The sequence below is a fragment of the Vicia villosa genome, linkage group LG7, assembly GCF_029867415.1.
Source record: "Vicia villosa cultivar HV-30 ecotype Madison, WI linkage group LG7, Vvil1.0, whole genome shotgun sequence".
NCBI classification, from domain to species: domain Eukaryota; kingdom Viridiplantae; phylum Streptophyta; class Magnoliopsida; order Fabales; family Fabaceae; genus Vicia; species Vicia villosa.
Window position 1 is genome coordinate 89,839,063 of NC_081186.1, and position 16,064 is coordinate 89,855,126.

At 32.9% G+C, this 16,064-nt stretch overlaps 3 protein-coding genes across 5 annotated transcripts; 1 reads left to right on the forward strand and 2 right to left on the reverse strand.

Annotated features, from left to right (window-relative positions):
• Positions 1 to 4,488: 4,488 nt before the first annotated feature.
• On the forward strand, positions 4,489 to 8,610 carry LOC131615708 (pentatricopeptide repeat-containing protein At3g06920). 2 transcript variants are annotated; one of them, XR_009287909.1, is made up of 3 exons: positions 4,489 to 4,636; positions 4,757 to 7,623; positions 8,067 to 8,610. XR_009287909.1 is itself a non-coding variant. In XM_058886866.1 (2 exons), exons 1-2 carry the CDS (start codon positions 4,612 to 4,614, stop codon positions 7,444 to 7,446), a joined length of 2,715 nt encoding a protein of 904 aa, XP_058742849.1. In that variant the 5' UTR covers positions 4,489 to 4,611; the 3' UTR covers positions 7,447 to 8,060. The 2 variants fall into 2 exon arrangements, 1 of the variants encoding a protein (XP_058742849.1); XM_058886866.1 differs by lacking the exon at positions 8,067 to 8,610 and having other exon boundaries at positions 4,757 to 8,060.
• A 1,167-nt stretch (positions 8,611 to 9,777) lies between these two features.
• On the reverse strand, positions 9,778 to 13,999 carry LOC131615715 (meiotic recombination protein SPO11-1-like). Of its 2 annotated transcripts, XM_058886872.1 has the most exons (15): positions 13,364 to 13,999; positions 13,172 to 13,271; positions 13,000 to 13,073; positions 12,790 to 12,891; positions 12,300 to 12,373; positions 12,105 to 12,121; positions 11,589 to 11,658; positions 11,472 to 11,508; positions 11,295 to 11,342; positions 11,134 to 11,192; positions 11,029 to 11,060; positions 10,764 to 10,869; positions 10,472 to 10,592; positions 10,320 to 10,383; positions 9,778 to 10,226 (listed from the first exon to the last, which is right to left on the reverse strand). In XM_058886872.1, exons 1-15 carry the CDS (start codon positions 13,428 to 13,430, stop codon positions 10,100 to 10,102), a joined length of 1,098 nt encoding a protein of 365 aa, XP_058742855.1. In that variant the 5' UTR covers positions 13,431 to 13,999; the 3' UTR covers positions 9,778 to 10,099. The 2 variants fall into 2 exon arrangements, with proteins under 2 accessions (XP_058742855.1, XP_058742856.1); XM_058886873.1 differs by lacking the exons at positions 9,778 to 10,226; positions 10,320 to 10,383 and having other exon boundaries at positions 10,554 to 10,628.
• Positions 14,000 to 14,126: 127 nt separating this feature from the next.
• On the reverse strand, positions 14,127 to 15,976 carry LOC131615717 (2-alkenal reductase (NADP(+)-dependent)-like). Its single transcript, XM_058886875.1, has 5 exons — positions 15,644 to 15,976; positions 15,383 to 15,560; positions 15,015 to 15,181; positions 14,716 to 14,798; positions 14,127 to 14,619 (listed from the first exon to the last, which is right to left on the reverse strand). Exons 1-5 carry the CDS (start codon positions 15,881 to 15,883, stop codon positions 14,241 to 14,243), a joined length of 1,047 nt encoding a protein of 348 aa, XP_058742858.1. The 5' UTR covers positions 15,884 to 15,976; the 3' UTR covers positions 14,127 to 14,240.
• Positions 15,977 to 16,064: the final 88 nt, after the last annotated feature.

The following is a 16,064-nucleotide window of genomic DNA, read 5'->3' on the forward strand; positions in this document are numbered from 1 at the left end:
GGCAACATTATATATTTATAGTCAATTTCATGAAATTATTAAGGATGTTCCTTATATTATTTTTATATTAATTTTCATTGACTTGGGAGTCTTCTCCAAAGTTGGAACCTGCCTTCCTCAAAATTTCTTTCATTTCATATTTCCTGCTTTTTCTCTCCTTTTTTCCGACAGGTTCTCTAGCATATCTCTTATAAAATAGTAGTATGATAATTCTTTTTCAAACATGTTTGGTAACAAAAGTATTCCACTTTACTTTTTATTTGCATATCAATTCATGTTTCTTAGGTATTGTGGAAGTCCCACGTTATTTATGAAAACGGATTGGGAAGTTTTTGCATAGCTTATAAGATATCTTTATTTTTATATGGCTCTTTTTTTTCATGAATGATCCTTTCACTCATCAATTTGAATTCAAGTAACTGAAATATTGTTCCCACAAGTTGAAGCCTTGTGTACTGGGATGCCCTGTAACAACATTTATAGTGTTTTGCTATATGTTGGTATTTTTATGGATTCAAACGTGATGTTGATCTTGGCCACATGACATGACACGTCAGCATTTTGCCACCTTGACATTACCACATGGCGTATCATGTCAGCTTCTGTTAGTGACGTTAGATATGAGGGACCAAAAGTGTGGACGAAAAATTTATGAGGATCTTTCTTTGATGAAAATTTTTTGAGGGACTAAAAACGAAGTTCGAGATATTTAAATGGAGCAAAAATTTATTTAACCTTAAAATAATTCATTGTTAAATTTTTAGAGTCATTTAAAATTTAAAATTTAAAATTTTGGAGATGAATTTAAGTTTTTGAAAATCTTGGGGATGGATTTAAAATTTTCATTAAATATGATAACCATGTTGTAAAATTTTAAAAATTAACAATAAACAATTTAACATTTACATTATATAGATTATACAGAGTGAATGAGCGATTTCAAATTATTTACTTTTTGGTGTCATTTAAAATTTCTTAAATTTAACTTGAATAGAGTGTTCATAAATTTACATGATTTAAACAATTTTTCATATTTTTTATCCAAACAATAAATTTTGGTCGAGTCATTTTAAATTCTCTCAAAAAATTACTTCTCCTCATTAGGTGAATATGTGATATTTTTTTTTATTTGTTTCGGTGAGTGTTTGACCTAATATAAATACTTTATCTCGTGATGACACATCTCTGACACACTACAAAAAAAAACTTCAATTTGTTAGGTGAATGGCACCCCGCAAATGCAAATACCACTCTGCAACTTAATAATTGCGGGGTGGACAAAACACCTCGCAAGTTTGTTAGGTGGTTTTCACTTTGCAATTTTGTCAGGTGAAAAGCATCCCACAACTCCTTTACCAGAGTTACACGTAAGTCGGAGCAGAGAGTGCAGGAGTGCAAGATGGTTCAAAGTAGATCATAAAGAGATTGAAACTTGCAGGGTGAAATTCACCTGACAAACTTTGAATATAGATGAAACTTGCGGGGTGATATTCACCTAGCAAAAGTTTTGAATTTGCCAAATGAAAACAACCACACAAACAATAAATAAGCTAATAAAATTAATATATTTATATTATTCTAAATATTAAATTATTAATACTGTGTATAATATAAATATAATAAATAAATTAAATTCAAATTTTTTTTTAAATGTTAAATTTATAATTAATTCTAAATATTTAAATTCATATTTAATTTAAAAATTCCATAATTAAATAAATTCATAATTAATTCTAAATATTTAAATTTAAAATGATATTCATGGATCCAAATATCCTCTTCACTTTTGTTTTCTTCATCATTCTCATTCTCGCTTACCGCTCCATAGTTACTAACCGCTCCAACTCCGCCACCAGTATATTGTTGTTGAAACATTTGTTGCATTTCTAGTTGCATTTGTTGTTGTACTTGTTGTTGAATTTGTTATTGTGTACACAGTATTTGCTCTTGTAAAAGTCCCAATGCATCTTCTAACTCAATTTGTTTTTTTTCTCATTTCTTCCATTTCAACATTTTTTGCAGCTTCACCTGTCGCTGCTTCACGTGCTGCTCCACTTTGAGCTAAATGCTTAATTATTTCAGTCATTTGAGGGGTTAATGCCGGAGGACGCGGAGACCCTTCCCCATCTACAATTCTCCTAAATAAAGAAAATCTATCCCTTTTTTGTAATTGTCAGCTAAAGGTCCAGTAACATAAAATTTTTCCATTTTTATTCTTTCTCTTACTTGCTTTCAACCAACGATATTGATCAATAGCTGAATCAAGAGGGTGTTTTCCCTGTGTACCACCTAACTCATGATGTTTAGCTAAAAATGGTGTCTTCAATCTTTTGTACTCCACCTACACATAAACAAAAAATTAAATTAAATAATAGAGTTTAGGCAATTTATTTAAGTTAAAAAATTTAATGTAACATTTAAATATTAATATCATCTTACTTGAGTATCTCTAGCATGGTCGTCGCTATCTTCTCCATCTCTTCCCCGATAAGTCATCTCATTAAGCTCTTCCATAAATGGAGTTCTTCCTTTTTCAATAGCCTAATTAATACACATAGAACTTCAATTAAAAATATATCACAATTAAGAATATAATTAAAATGAAGTAGTGAGATGAAAATATAATTATCATCCGATCAGCATGATCGGCAATACTAATACTTCCAGCTCTATGGTTAGCGGCTCCCCTGTCTGATGCTCTACGTTGCTTTGCTTTTTCAGATTTTTCTTAAACTCGTTTGATTACCAGTAAGCAAGCATTTCTTTAAACACATTTTTAACCCATCCATGGAGGTCTGATCCATTTTTCTTCAAATCCAAGTCTTGCTAGCCTAAGTATGTCAGAAAGTCGGACCGGTGCTCTCTTCTTAAAATTAATCTCAATCATCTCTTCATCTAGTGTGTGTCATGTGCACTTCTCCTGCAATATTGAGAAATTATTATATAGTTAAAACAAGATAGTTAGAAATTAAAAAAAAAAAAAATCAATTGCTTAATATTATACCTGAAATTTGTCAAACCAATGTTTATACAACTTAGAATCCTTCTTCATAAGTTGTCCAAAAGTCTTCTAAGATGCTTTATATAACTCTTGAATGACTTCTTTTATGCTAACTACATTTAGTTCAAAGTGAAGCAGCATGTGAAATAGCGACATGTGAAGCTTCAAAAAACGTTGAAATGGAAGAAATGAGAAAGAAAAAAAACAAATTAAGTTGGAAAAAATATTGAGACTTTCACAAGAGCAAATAATGTGTACACGACAACAAATACAACTACAAATGCAACAAATGTTTCAATAACAATATAGTGGCGGCGGAGTATGAGCGATTGGTAACCATGGGGCGGTAAGCGAGAATGAGAATGATGAAGAAAAAATAAGTGAAGAGGAATATTTGGATCCATAAATATCATTTTAAATTTAATTATTTTGAATTAATTATGAATTTTTTTAATTAGGAATTTTTTTAATTAATTATGAATTTAAATATTTAGAATTCTTTATAAATTTAGTATTTTTAAATTTTTTTGAATTTAATTTATTTAATATATTTATATTATTCTAAATATTAATAATTTAATATTTAGAATAATATAAATATATCATTTTTATTAGCTTATTTACTGTGTGCTTGGTTATTTTTATTTGGCAAATTCAAAACTTTTGCTAGGTGAATATCATCCAGTAATTTTCATCTATATTAAAAGTTTGTCAAGTGAATTTAATACTGTAAGTTTCATAACTCTGGTAAAGGAGTTGCGGGATGTTTTTCATATGGCAAAATTGTAAAGTGAAAATCACCTAAAAAACTTGTGAAGTGTGTTTCCTCTAACAAAAAGTTTGCGACTAAAATTTTTTAGAGGTATTTTGTCCACCCTGCAATTATTACTGTATATTATTATTTATTAAAATAAAACAAAAAATAATACCAAAACTCAAAACAAAACAAAATCTATTTAAAAAAATATCTCATTGTGTAATATATACAAATGAACTTTTTCTTTAAGATTCAAAATTTTTATAATAAACAAATAAATATTTATTTTAATATCCATTCTATACATATGCATTGTAAATTATAATAAAAGAATAGAAGTAGTTTGGTGAAAATGTCATGGGTTCTAAATCTCTTGAAACCAAAACCAATTTTTAAAATTTTGTATTTTAACATCTAACACTACTTACTAACTTATATGAATAAAAAAAACTATTTAAATCAAGTTCAATATAAATTTTTGCATTTAATTCATACAGTATCAATGTAAATAGATTTTTTTTTTAATAAGCAATTTATATCTAACGGGTTTCAAACCTGAGACCTTGAGAAAAGCACACTCTAAAGACACAAGCGTTTCACCGCTGGATCACACAAACAAATAAATAGATTAACATTGTCAATCAATTGTAGTGGCCATATTCATATTAAACATTTGACTTTATTAATTTTTTCAATAAAAAATGAATAAATAATTTTATTGTGATTTTACAAATACAAAGGAAATTAAAGTGATGAATCAAATGTTCCCCCTTCTTCTCAGCTGCACTTTCTTGCTCAACTCTGTTTTTTTCCACCTTGTTGTTATTCTCCATTCTCCATAATCAACCACTTCATGAAGATTCTTCCAAGGGTTCAAGGTTTTTGCTTCTCTCCTTCATTCCATGTGTTTTTATCTCCCAAATTATCATTCACTTGTTACAACGTTACAATCTATAATCTAAATAGTAATTTTTTTTTTTTTTTTGTTATCATTGCAGTTCTAAAGTTTCGATTTTTTCTTAAATACGGTAAAATTGGCCCTTTATCCAAGAGGTTCTCATCATCATTTTCAAATGGGTCTCATTTTTCTACTTCTGAAACGTATGATAAAGTTAATCCATTTATGGGTGATAGCTACCAAGACAATGCGGCAAAAGTTGATGGTATGAGAAAGACAATGTATGATGTATGTGGGGTTTTGGATGCTGGGCCATGGGGGCCTTCTGTAGAGGATGCACTTAACGTGTTTGATGAAATGTCTCAACCGGAAGTGATTGTTGGAGTGATGAGGAGGGTGAAGGATATGAATGTTGCATTTCAGTATTTTAGGTGGGTGGAGCGAAAAACTGAACAAGCTCATTGCCCTGAAGTTTATAATGCACTTCTCATGGTTATGGCTAGGACTAGAAACTCGGACTATCTGGAACAGATTCTTGAAGAAATGAGTGTGGCTGGATTTGGACTCTCCAATCATATTTGTATAGAACTGGTTGCTAGTTTTGTCAAATCGCAGAAGCTAAGAGAAGCTTTTGGTGTTATTGAAATAATGAGGAAGTTCAAGTTTCGTCCTGCGTTTTCGGCTTACACGACACTTATTGGTGCTTTATCTGAAGCAAATAAACCTGATCCCATGCTCACTCTCTTTCACCAAATGCAGGAGATAGGTTATGAAGCAAATGTACATCTTTTTACAACGCTTGTTCGTGTGTTTGCTAGGGAGGGTCGCATAGATGCAGCTCTGTCCTTGCTGGATGAGATGAAGAGCAACTCGTTCACTGCTGACCTTGTCCTCTATAATGTATGTATAGACTGTTTTGGTAAAGTTGGTAAGGTGGATATGGCATGGAAATTCTTTCACGAGATGAAGGCACAAGGATTGGCTCCTGACGATGTCACATATACTAGCTTGATCGGAGTTCTTTGCAAGGCTGGGAGATTGGATGAAGCTGTTGAGTTGTTTGAAGAACTGGATCTCAACAGGAGTGTCCCTTGTGTCTATGCTTATAATACCATGATTATGGGTTATGGTTCAGCTGGGAAATTTAATGAAGCATACAGTTTGCTTGAGAGACAAAAGAGAAAGGGGTGTATACCTAGTGTCATTGCATACAATTGCATTCTAACATGCTTAGGAAGAAAGGGTAAAGTAGAGGAAGCATTGAGGATCCACCAAGAAATGAGACAAGATGCCGCACCTAATCTTACAACCTACAATATTTTAATTGACATGCTTTGTAAAGCAGGAGAACTTGAAGCTGCTCTGAAAGTTCAGGATACCATGACAGAGGCTGGCTTATTCCCAAATATTATGACTGTAAATATAATGATTGATCGATTATGTAAAGCTCAAAAACTTGATGAAGCTTGCTCCATATTTTTAGAATTGGATCATAAAGTATGCACTCCCAACTCGAGAACATTTTGTTCACTTATTGATGGCTTGGGTAGGTGTGGCAGGGTAGACGATGCTTATAGTCTCTATGAAAAAATGTTAGATTCTGGTCAAACTCCAAATGTAGTAGTATATACATCTCTTATTAAGAACTTCTTTAAGTGTGGTAGGAAGGAGGATGGCCATAAAATTTACAAAGATATGATTCATAGGGGTTGTTTTCCTGATCTGATGCTTCTTAATTCTTACATGGATTGTGTTTTCAAAGCTGGTGAAGTTGAGAAAGGTAGGGCTTTATTTGAAGAAATAAAGGCTCAGGGTTTAGTTCCTGATGTTCGGAGTTACTCGATTTTAATTCACGGTCTCGTGAAAGCAGGTTTTTCAAGAGAAACATATAAGTTGTTCTACGAGATGAAGGAACAAGGACTACATTTGGATGTCCTTGCTTACAATACTGTAATCGATGGGTTTTGCAAGTCCGGCAAGGTCGATAAAGCATACCAACTGCTGGAGGAAATGAAGACAAAGGGTCTACAACCCACTGTTGTAACTTATGGTTCTGTTGTTGACGGACTAGCTAAAATTGACAGACTTGATGAAGCATATATGTTATTTGAAGAAGCAAAATCAATAGGTGTTGATTTAAATGTAGTTATCTACAGTAGTCTTATTGATGGGTTTGGAAAAGTGGGAAGGATTGACGAAGCGTACTTAATTTTGGAGGAGTTGATGCAGAAAGGTCTGACTCCAAACACATACACTTGGAATTGCTTACTCGATGCATTGGTGAAAGCTGAAGAAATTGATGAAGCTCAAGTCTGCTTTCAGAACATGAAAAGCTTAAAATGTCCTCCAAATGAAGTGACCTACAGCATTATGATAAATGGTCTTTGTATGATTGGAAAATTTAACAAGGCTTTTGTATTTTGGCAAGAAATGCAGAAAAAAGGTTTAAAACCAAATACTATCACATATACCACAATGATTGTGGGACTTGCAAAGGCTGGGAATGTTATGGAGGCTAGAGGCCTATTTGATAGATTTAAGGCAAGTGGGGGCATACCCGATTCTGCTTGCTATAATGCCATGATGGAAGGACTAAGCAGTGCCAATAAAGCAATGGACGCATATACAGTTTTTGAGGAAACTCGGATGAAAGGATGTCGTGTAAATAGCAAAACATGTGTTGTTCTTTTAGATGCGTTGCATAAGGCTGACTGCCTTGAGCAGGCAGCAATTGTTGGTGCTGTCTTAAGGGAAATGGCAAAGTCTCAACATGCTACAAGGTTACCCTGAGAACTGAAGCTTGGCTTCTTCGCAGTAAACGCATGCCTTCCAATGTCACCAGTTCTTAGATAAGGCTAATAATCCTAGCCTCACGGGAAATTCTTCCAAATTGCAATAGTTTGTCAGGCTCCATAATAATTGGAAGGCATCATGGAAGTGTCATCCTACATTTCTTTCAGACTGCTGGTGAGTTTCAGCAAGTGTTTGAGAAGGACTTTTTCATGCCTAACGGTTTTCCTGAAAGTGAATGTTTATAACTTCATTCATATCATTTTTCTATGTGAGCCACTATTTTTGTGGATTGTTTTACTACAAGATTTGTCGGCAAGTTCTCTTAATTTTATGACAATACAACACTAGATATTTTATCATTATGTGAGGTCTGATAGGAGATATTCAATCATTATCTGTCGCCCTATTGATTCATATTCTTATGTCAACATGGTAACTGAATTGAATGTGTATATTTGAATAAGTGTTTGATAATGGTGTTTGAGTTTGAAGTGAAATGGCCACTTTTCGGTTTCTATTGGATCATATGTGCGCAAATTAACTTTTGACCAGGTCATTTTGACCTACTACTGTTCACCTCCAAATTTTCTTACATGTTTTTGTTGCGACTTCTCCAGTGATTCATTCTGTTGCAATAGTTCAAAGCAAAATGGATTTTAATTCTCTATTTCTTTCATCACTCTGTTGAATTTCACACTCTCAAAGTAACTTATGAAGGAGATGATGATTAAGAGAAAAAGAGGAGAGCTTGCTAAGTGAGGAGTCAAGGTCGCATCGCATCTGCTCCCTCTGCAACAGAGGTGCTGCCAAAACTTTTCACATCAGATTCAGCCCTTTGGAATTTACTGTAGCTTCTTCAGCTCTAAGTAAGGCCACTTTTGGCTTTTGATTAAACAAAAACTTATGGATTTGCTGGTTGTTCGATCGCTTATCTGGCTTGCATGTTACTGTATGATTGTTTTTGCCAAACCCATCAAATGTGCAGCATTGTTCATATTTGGCGACCTTTCTTAGACTGGCGCACCAAATGGAAATGAGGTTTGACATTTTTTGTGTTCTTGCAACAGTCATCATCTACCTTGGATGTGTGGTTATTGATGATTAGATTATGTGATACAATGCCCGAAACCAAGAAAACAAAACAAAGATGTCTCGTGTCGATTTTATGGAGTGACTTGTGCTAAAGTTGGTATTGTTAATATTTGAGTATAAATGCTTGATAAAAAAAATCACATTTGAAGAACACAATTAATTATGATATTCTCACTGTCAATTATACTCTTACTTTATCATTAACTCCACTTCATGTTTTCCATAAAATTATTTATTTTTTCAATTATTTATTGGAACTAGAAAAAGAGAGTATGATTGAATTTGTTTAGAAAGAGAAAATAAATAAGGGTATAATAGAGAAATAATTCTAACAATTCACTGTCTTGGTTGAAAAGCTTTATGTTAAAATGACACTTAAAAAGGAACGGAGGGAGTAATACTTAATCCCTTATTCTTTTGTTTTGACTTAAATTTTCTGCTAGAATTATAATTAACAAGAAAAAAATTGCAAAACGTTGCAACAAAAAAAGTTATATCAATTGCGTCCATTTAGTTGATGAATGAAAATTGTTGCATATGAGTTCTGAGAAGAGGGGAATCATTGTGGCTGTCTTGGTTCACAATATTATTTGGAGAGTTTGGAGAGTTATGTGCATTGTTTGATTTACATAAAGTTTCTGGGTTTGATAACACATATCATTCTATAAGAGATATACTCAAAGTAAAGAAACTAATTTGTTTCTAACTTTTTCTTCTTTTTTTATTAGCAAGAATATGATCTGAAAGTAGTATGGTTCAAAAACAAAAATAGCTATGAGAAAACATTTAAATTGCTCAAGTGGTATACGATACTGTGATTTAGATAAATAAACTAAATTAACTTTATAGAAATGCACTTTTGAAATGATTTAATCACCTATCTGCATTTATTATACACTATTATGAGTGAATATTTTGAAATTGACAGCATGTCTTAAATTGATTATAAGAACAAACTTTGAATTATTGTCATGGGCCTATCGCAATCTCATAAATCCAAAAAAAATTATTATTTCAAGCAAAATTATTGAGCATCCTTTTGTATTCATATCTCTCTCTTTTTAGCAATTTAGCACATTCCATTAGTTGTATTACATTGCAGGTTAAATTTATTTATAGCAGTTTAGCACCTTCGGTATTGAACTTCTCTACGCATTTTTCCTCGTGTTTCTTAGTATTGTATGCTCATTATCATTTATGTGGTGCATGAATGAAAGAAGACTAAGCGTTGAATAATAACTTCAAAGATTTTTATATATCTTTTTGCTTAAAGCAGTCACAATCTTACACCCTTGGTAACAATGGCATATAGTATCTTTAATTGGTAGACAAAAATGGATCAAAGATCCTAGACTAGTCCCCTGCAACTCTAAAATACCAAATGAAACCATTCTCTAACCGACATGTAACTTACACATTGCAAAAGGATATTAACTCTGAAAACTCATGATTGTGGTATGCAATAAAACATTTGTACTGATTTAGAGGAGGGAGTTGCTCTTCCCAAAAGCATAATGAAATGTGTGCAACCTGTGCGCAAGCCCATTTCTGGAATACGCTAGATGTTAACTTGACCATGAATTTTGGATGGTATATAAGACTCTGTCAAGAATGAAAGTGCGTGCACTGATAAAGCTTCAATCTCAAACTTCACTCCTTTCTCCAACATCATTTGGAGCTCCAACCTTCATAAAAAACATTAAATTTAGACGAGCTATAAAATCTCAAACCAGTTGGAAAAGAAAAGGACATAAATCGTGGAATGTAAATGAATATACCTCCATTGTGGGACCTCTCTTTGCAGGTAGCATCGAAGCAACATGGCTTCAATTTTTCTCTTATCTAATATGAATATCAGACACGCCAAATTTATTAGATAAAATCGGACACTATGCAAATCTGAAGCACTATAAGTAACATCCATAGTTACCTTCAGCAGTCAAAGGAAGGAGACACTGCTTTGGAACACAGTATCTCTCAGAATCTGAAGGAAAAGCTCCAAGCCAATATATCTCTGGGACACGAAGATGTTTCGTGTCATAAGCCATTTGCTAAAAGATCAGTGAGAAATGGATCGGTCAAACAGACTACGAAAAGGAAACTTGATCATTAGACAGAAATACAATCCACTCAACAATCCAATATATTTCAGATTGGGAGTCCTGTAGCTAATGATATGCATGTTGAAGTGCTTCTGATCCAATAAACTTGCAAATACTAACCATTGAGCCAAATTTATAAGTGGTTAAGATATCAAAGCCATAAGGATCACTATCCACCACGCAATAAGCAGGTATGTGCAAATTCTCAACCAGAAGCCGCAAAAACCTGTTAGAATACAAAATACATAAAATAAAAAACGCCAAGTATGTATATTTCCAACTGTGAACACAACTAGACAGATTCATATTATGCACTACAGAAAGGCAAGCTGGCATATGCCTTGGCAGCATAATATCTTAAGAGAGTGGAAGAGATTTTTCACACCTTCTTGTAGGAATATCTGGGTAGCCTCTTCCCTGTTCAAAGATAGAATTCAAACAAAAGTAGTATGGAAGCAAAATAAGCTAAGGTCAGCAGAAAATTGCTTACAGAGATGACAATGCAATGGTTTGCATTGCAGAACTGGTCATTTGCTAATCTCTGGAAAACTGCAAGTTCAACATCGACTATCTTTTCAATAGAAAGTCTTAAGAAAAAACCTCAAGGTTTCTCCTCATTTTCCCCCTTAAAATATAAAAGCATTTGTTCACCTGATTCTTTCTCAACAACTAATATGTACTGAGCAACACTTACGATATCTAAGGACAAGAGTTAAGCAATGTTTATCCTCGGCTGTTGTCACTTTTTATTTAAGTTAATATGTAGAAAATGTAATCAGAAGAAGGAAACTAAACAGATGCAGGGTATTCACCCAGAAAATAGGATACCTTTAATTTCTTCGACATAAACAGGAATAGGGTGAGCCTGCAGAAAAGCTAAATGTTTGCATGTAATTTAAAAGGTAAAAATGAATTACTACATTAACCTTAGTTCTTAGTTCTTACAGTGTTGGGAGAACTGATGCAGTCAAATATCTTTTTTCCTTCGACGAATCTTATCCAGCCCATAACTAACCTGTAGCAGAAACAAATTTGATCCATAAGTCTTATTAGTCTTATTTGAATAGGAGTCAAACACCATCGCCTTGAAAAAAGTGATTAATAACTGTTAATCCAGCAGAGATACAAATTTAGATGACTGAATCCCGCATATGGCAGCCCCGTCGATGGTCCAGGCACAGAGTAGGAAGGAAATCATAATGGATTAATATTTTATCACTCACATCATTATGAATTATGATATCAATGAAATTAATGAAAACTATCTATCATTTGAAGTTCATAACTTGTTGATGCATCAGGGCAGGGATTCAAAGCATCACTAGTGATGCTTTGTTTATACAAAATTGTACATATCACAGAAAGGTATCCCATGTGAAAATAAAACTATCACAATTATTCATGTAAAACGAATTCTGACAGAAAAATGCATTTCCAATTAAGTGTGATCTCATTAAGTACCCATTCCCAGCAGACACCTACAAAAAACAAAGTGCAAATATGCAGTTAACTTCCTATTTGAAATTAATATGTAGCCAGAGAAGCAGATCATAAAAATCATATGAAGTTTTTAAACATTAAAATCCATCAAATGAAGAGAACCAAAAGAAAAGAAAAACATAAATAAATTTTTTTAATTGAAGGAAAAAAAATTACCACATTGAGGTTATGGCGACTGCACTGCATAAGGACGCATATATCATTAATAGCGCGGTCCACAACTGATTGGTCTGCAATTTGAAAATAAATACAAGAGTACATGAAAAGGAAGTCAGTATCTGCCAAAAATAAACATTTAACCTACAAATAAATCTTTCAAGAACTAACAATATAGCAATCACGGCACCAATTTTTTAACAATCTCATGTATAAGATTATGATAAATTAAGCCTGAATACAATGAAGAATCTAAATATAATATTTCTGCAAAATTTTATCATAAGACATCAGAATAATTCATGACAGTCATTACCTATGAAGCACGAACACCGAAACAGACACCGGACACGACACCGATACTGACACGTCGACAAGGACACTGACACACATTTTTTCAGAGATGTCGGTGCTACAGAGGTCATTCCTTATTGAAAATCAATACAACTATCAAGTATATGATCCATGTTGCAAAATTCTGAAGACTCACCCAAAAACACAGAAGGATGCATGTAATATATATCTCTCTTGGAACTATGTTTGTTCTCTTGCAAAAGCTTCTGAACAATCAGCAGAACTCTCAACATCACATCTAAAAGCAAGAAAACAACAAAAACTCAAAACTAGAGAACAGTATCATAACAGAACACTAAGCAAATTCAGTTACACATTCATGAAAGTAATACACAGAGCGAGTAACCTAATCTGTGAACGTGCGTTTCCTTGCAAAGTGTGAGAACTTCCTTGCCAAACGGCAAATTGGAACTACAGAAACTGCATTGAAGAACAGAGAAGTTAACACAATGACGAATGAAGAAGAATGTGATCTAATAAATCAAGATTGAGAGAGTTCGGATTCGAAAGGAATTAACCAGTTGGAATCTGGAAGAGTACAGTGATTTCTGAATCGATCGATGAGAATGATCGGTGAGTTTCCGTTACTGAGATTCACCAGTAAACCTCGAGTGAATTCTGAATTAGAAAACGAATGTGTTTGAATTTTTAGGGTTAGAAAAATTAGATATATGATTTTTGTGAAGAAGAAGAAGAAGAAGAAGAAGAACCTTTGATTTTGGTGAGTAGAATCGTGCTCTCTGGTTGTGATTCTGACTTCATCAACTTTCCCTCCATTTTTCTTCAATCTCTTACTTCTTCAAAGTTGATCAACTTTTATGCGAGCGCGCGCAAATTATAACGTTTCTTTTTGTATAGGCGTTACTTAGTACATCATTTCCATTTTGGAAGAGACAAGTGAAAATTGATTTTTTGATATTTGCTTTTTCAAAAGTAGAAGTGATTTTGGTTTAAGAATGGGTTATAATAAAGTTAGGATGAGTGGTTTTTGTGTTTAAATATGATTTTTATATTGAAAACTGTTATTCAAATCAGTTTTACATAAATGAATTCAAACATAAATTATTTGATAAAAAAATAAGAATAAATTATTATATATTTAATTCACTTTTATTCAAAATCAATTATACCAAATTCATTCATTTAGAATCAATTATCGTCACCGCAAAACCAAACACACAAATAGACTTTCGTAAATTGATGGAATTGGATGGTCTTACTAACTTTTACACAATTCCCTTATCTCGTAACTTTGCCGAGATTTAAAACATTGGTCTCACTAACTTTTACACAATCACCAAATACTCATATACAATCACCAAAAATTCGAACATGATGTGAAGTTCCGAGTTTGAAGTTGTTTGATATAGATATATTATCATTTGTCATTTAGGTATAACTTATGCTTTTACACAATCACCAAATACTCATATACAATCACCAAAAATTCAAACATGATGTGAAGTTACTTACTTAAATAAATGAAAAGCATAAGTTTATTAGTATATATGTTTAATGCCTTACACGGGATAGCAATTTATTTATTACTCACAAACCAAAATGAAATGGAATTAAGGCAAAACCAAGTTATTCATTAGCAAGTAAAATCACTTGTTTGCCACTACTCTTGCCAGTGAACATTGCTTCTAATGCAGCTGGTCCACTCTCAATGCCATTAGCTATATCCTCCACATATGTTATCTTCCCTTCCCTAATATAAGGCAAAATTGTGTCCAAAAACTTTGGATATAAATGATAGTAATCATATACTGTGAATGCATCTACTTTGATCTGCTTAAATACAATGTTGACCAAGTTTTTAATGCCCTGAGGTTCATCAAGTTCATACTGCGAGATCATTCCGGCCACCACAATTCGACCCAGCCGTCTCATGTTAACTAGTGCTGCTTCAAGCATGTCTCCACCAACATTGTCAAAATATATGTCAATCCCATTAGGAAAGTACCTATCAACAAGTAAAACAGGCCCAACAAAAGAGTGAGACCTAAAGCAAGATAATTAGTTTATGAATAACTAAGCTAAATGCTAGTTATGCACTTACTTTTTCAATGTTGCATCTAGGTCTTGTTCCTCCTTGTAATTAAAAGCCTCATCAAACCCAAACTTGTTCTTCAAAATGTCAACCTTATTTACATATGATGAAAACAAAACAATCAATTATGATCTCAATACATCTCTGAGCAAATGTGTGTCTGGTGTTTGCCACATGTGACTGCGTTTGATTTATTCTTTTTTTCAAAATATTATCAGTGTCAACGTGTCAATGTCTCTCTAATGTTTATGTTAGTACTCATAGAGTGTAGTTATACTATACAAACATAATAAAATGCAAATCTGTACCTTATATTTACTTCCAGCACTTCCAACAACATAACATCCCAACAATTTTGCTAATTGACCAACAAGTTGACCAACAGCACCAAATGCTGAAGAGATAAACACATAGTCTCCTTTCTTAGGGAAACCAACTTCATAGAAACCTGCATAAGCAGTCATACCAGGCATACCTACACATGTATATAAAATTAACATAACATCTAAAAATCATTATATACTTCTCATGCATATACTAAGAAAAAATTTATTTTTAAATTTATTGAATAAATAATGTCTCTGGACTATATAAAGACGAGATACATGGTTATTCAATAGATCAAATGGAGTATACTATTGCAACTAAGTAAGAATAAAAATCTCAAATAATTTACCAAGCAATCCTGTATAATATGAAAGAGGTACATCAGTATGCTCAATTTTGATAAAACTATCAGTTTTTGTTATGATGCTATATTCTTCCCATTTGGTGATTCCCCAAACCAAGTCTCCTTTTTTGAAATCTGGATGTTTAGAATCCAACACTTTGCATACTCCATATCCAACAACTGGCTGAAATAAACATTTTATCACAAGATTAATCCTTTAGAAGAGACAACAAACAACATATGTAATGAATCCTTATATGTACTTACTGAATCAGGAGAGAGCGAAGAAAAGAGGCTATTTCTGTCTGTTCTTTTACTTCCTCTCATGTAAGGATCACAAGACAAAACAAGATTTTTAACCAACACAGATTCTGAAGCAGCATCTGAAGGAAGTTGTAAAGTAATTGTAGAGTTTTTCGAATACATGTCTGTTTGTTTTGGGTAGCCAGTTATGTAACGTGAAGCTAGAATCTGTTTGTTGCTCACATGTTCTTCCACTTGTGCCATTTTTCTTCCTTTGTAGAATCTCTGTTCCTAGTTGTTGTGTAGATATTTGAGGCTGCTTCTTTTGCCTATGTATTTATAGTCAAAGAATGAGAATAATTTACTTTGATTAACTTGAGTTTTATTTTGGTCATCAAACATATCTGGCTCATTGATTGTTATCAGATATTATTAGTATTATTGT

What these genes read in the sequence shown, in the direction of transcription:
- LOC131615717 (XM_058886875.1), bottom strand. Translation starts at nt 15,883, where the DNA reads ATGGCACAAGTGGAAGAACATGTGAGCAACAAACAGATTCTAGCTTCA. An exon ending in CTTCGCTCTCTCCTGATTCA is followed by an intron (nt 15,561 to 15,643) that starts GTAAGTACATAT and finishes TGTTTATTTCAG; the next exon opens with CCAGTTGTTGGATATGGAGT. An exon ending in ATATTATACAGGATTGCTTG is followed by an intron (nt 15,182 to 15,382) that starts GTAAATTATTTG and finishes ATACATGTGTAG; the next exon opens with GTATGCCTGGTATGACTGCT.
- LOC131615715 (XM_058886872.1), bottom strand. Translation starts at nt 13,430, where the DNA reads ATGGAGGGAAAGTTGATGAAGTCAGAATCACAACCAGAGAGCACGATT. An exon ending in GCATCAGTTCTCCCAACACT is followed by an intron (nt 11,509 to 11,588) that starts GTAAGAACTAAG and finishes GCTTTTCTGCAG; the next exon opens with GCTCACCCTATTCCTGTTTA. An exon ending in AGTTGTTGAGAAAGAATCAG is followed by an intron (nt 11,193 to 11,294) that starts GTGAACAAATGC and finishes TTGAACTTGCAG; the next exon opens with TTTTCCAGAGATTAGCAAAT.
- LOC131615708 (XM_058886866.1), top strand. Translation starts at nt 4,612, where the DNA reads ATGAAGATTCTTCCAAGGGTTCAAG. An exon ending in GATTCTTCCAAGGGTTCAAG is followed by an intron (nt 4,637 to 4,756) that starts GTTTTTGCTTCT and finishes TTATCATTGCAG; the next exon opens with TTCTAAAGTTTCGATTTTTT.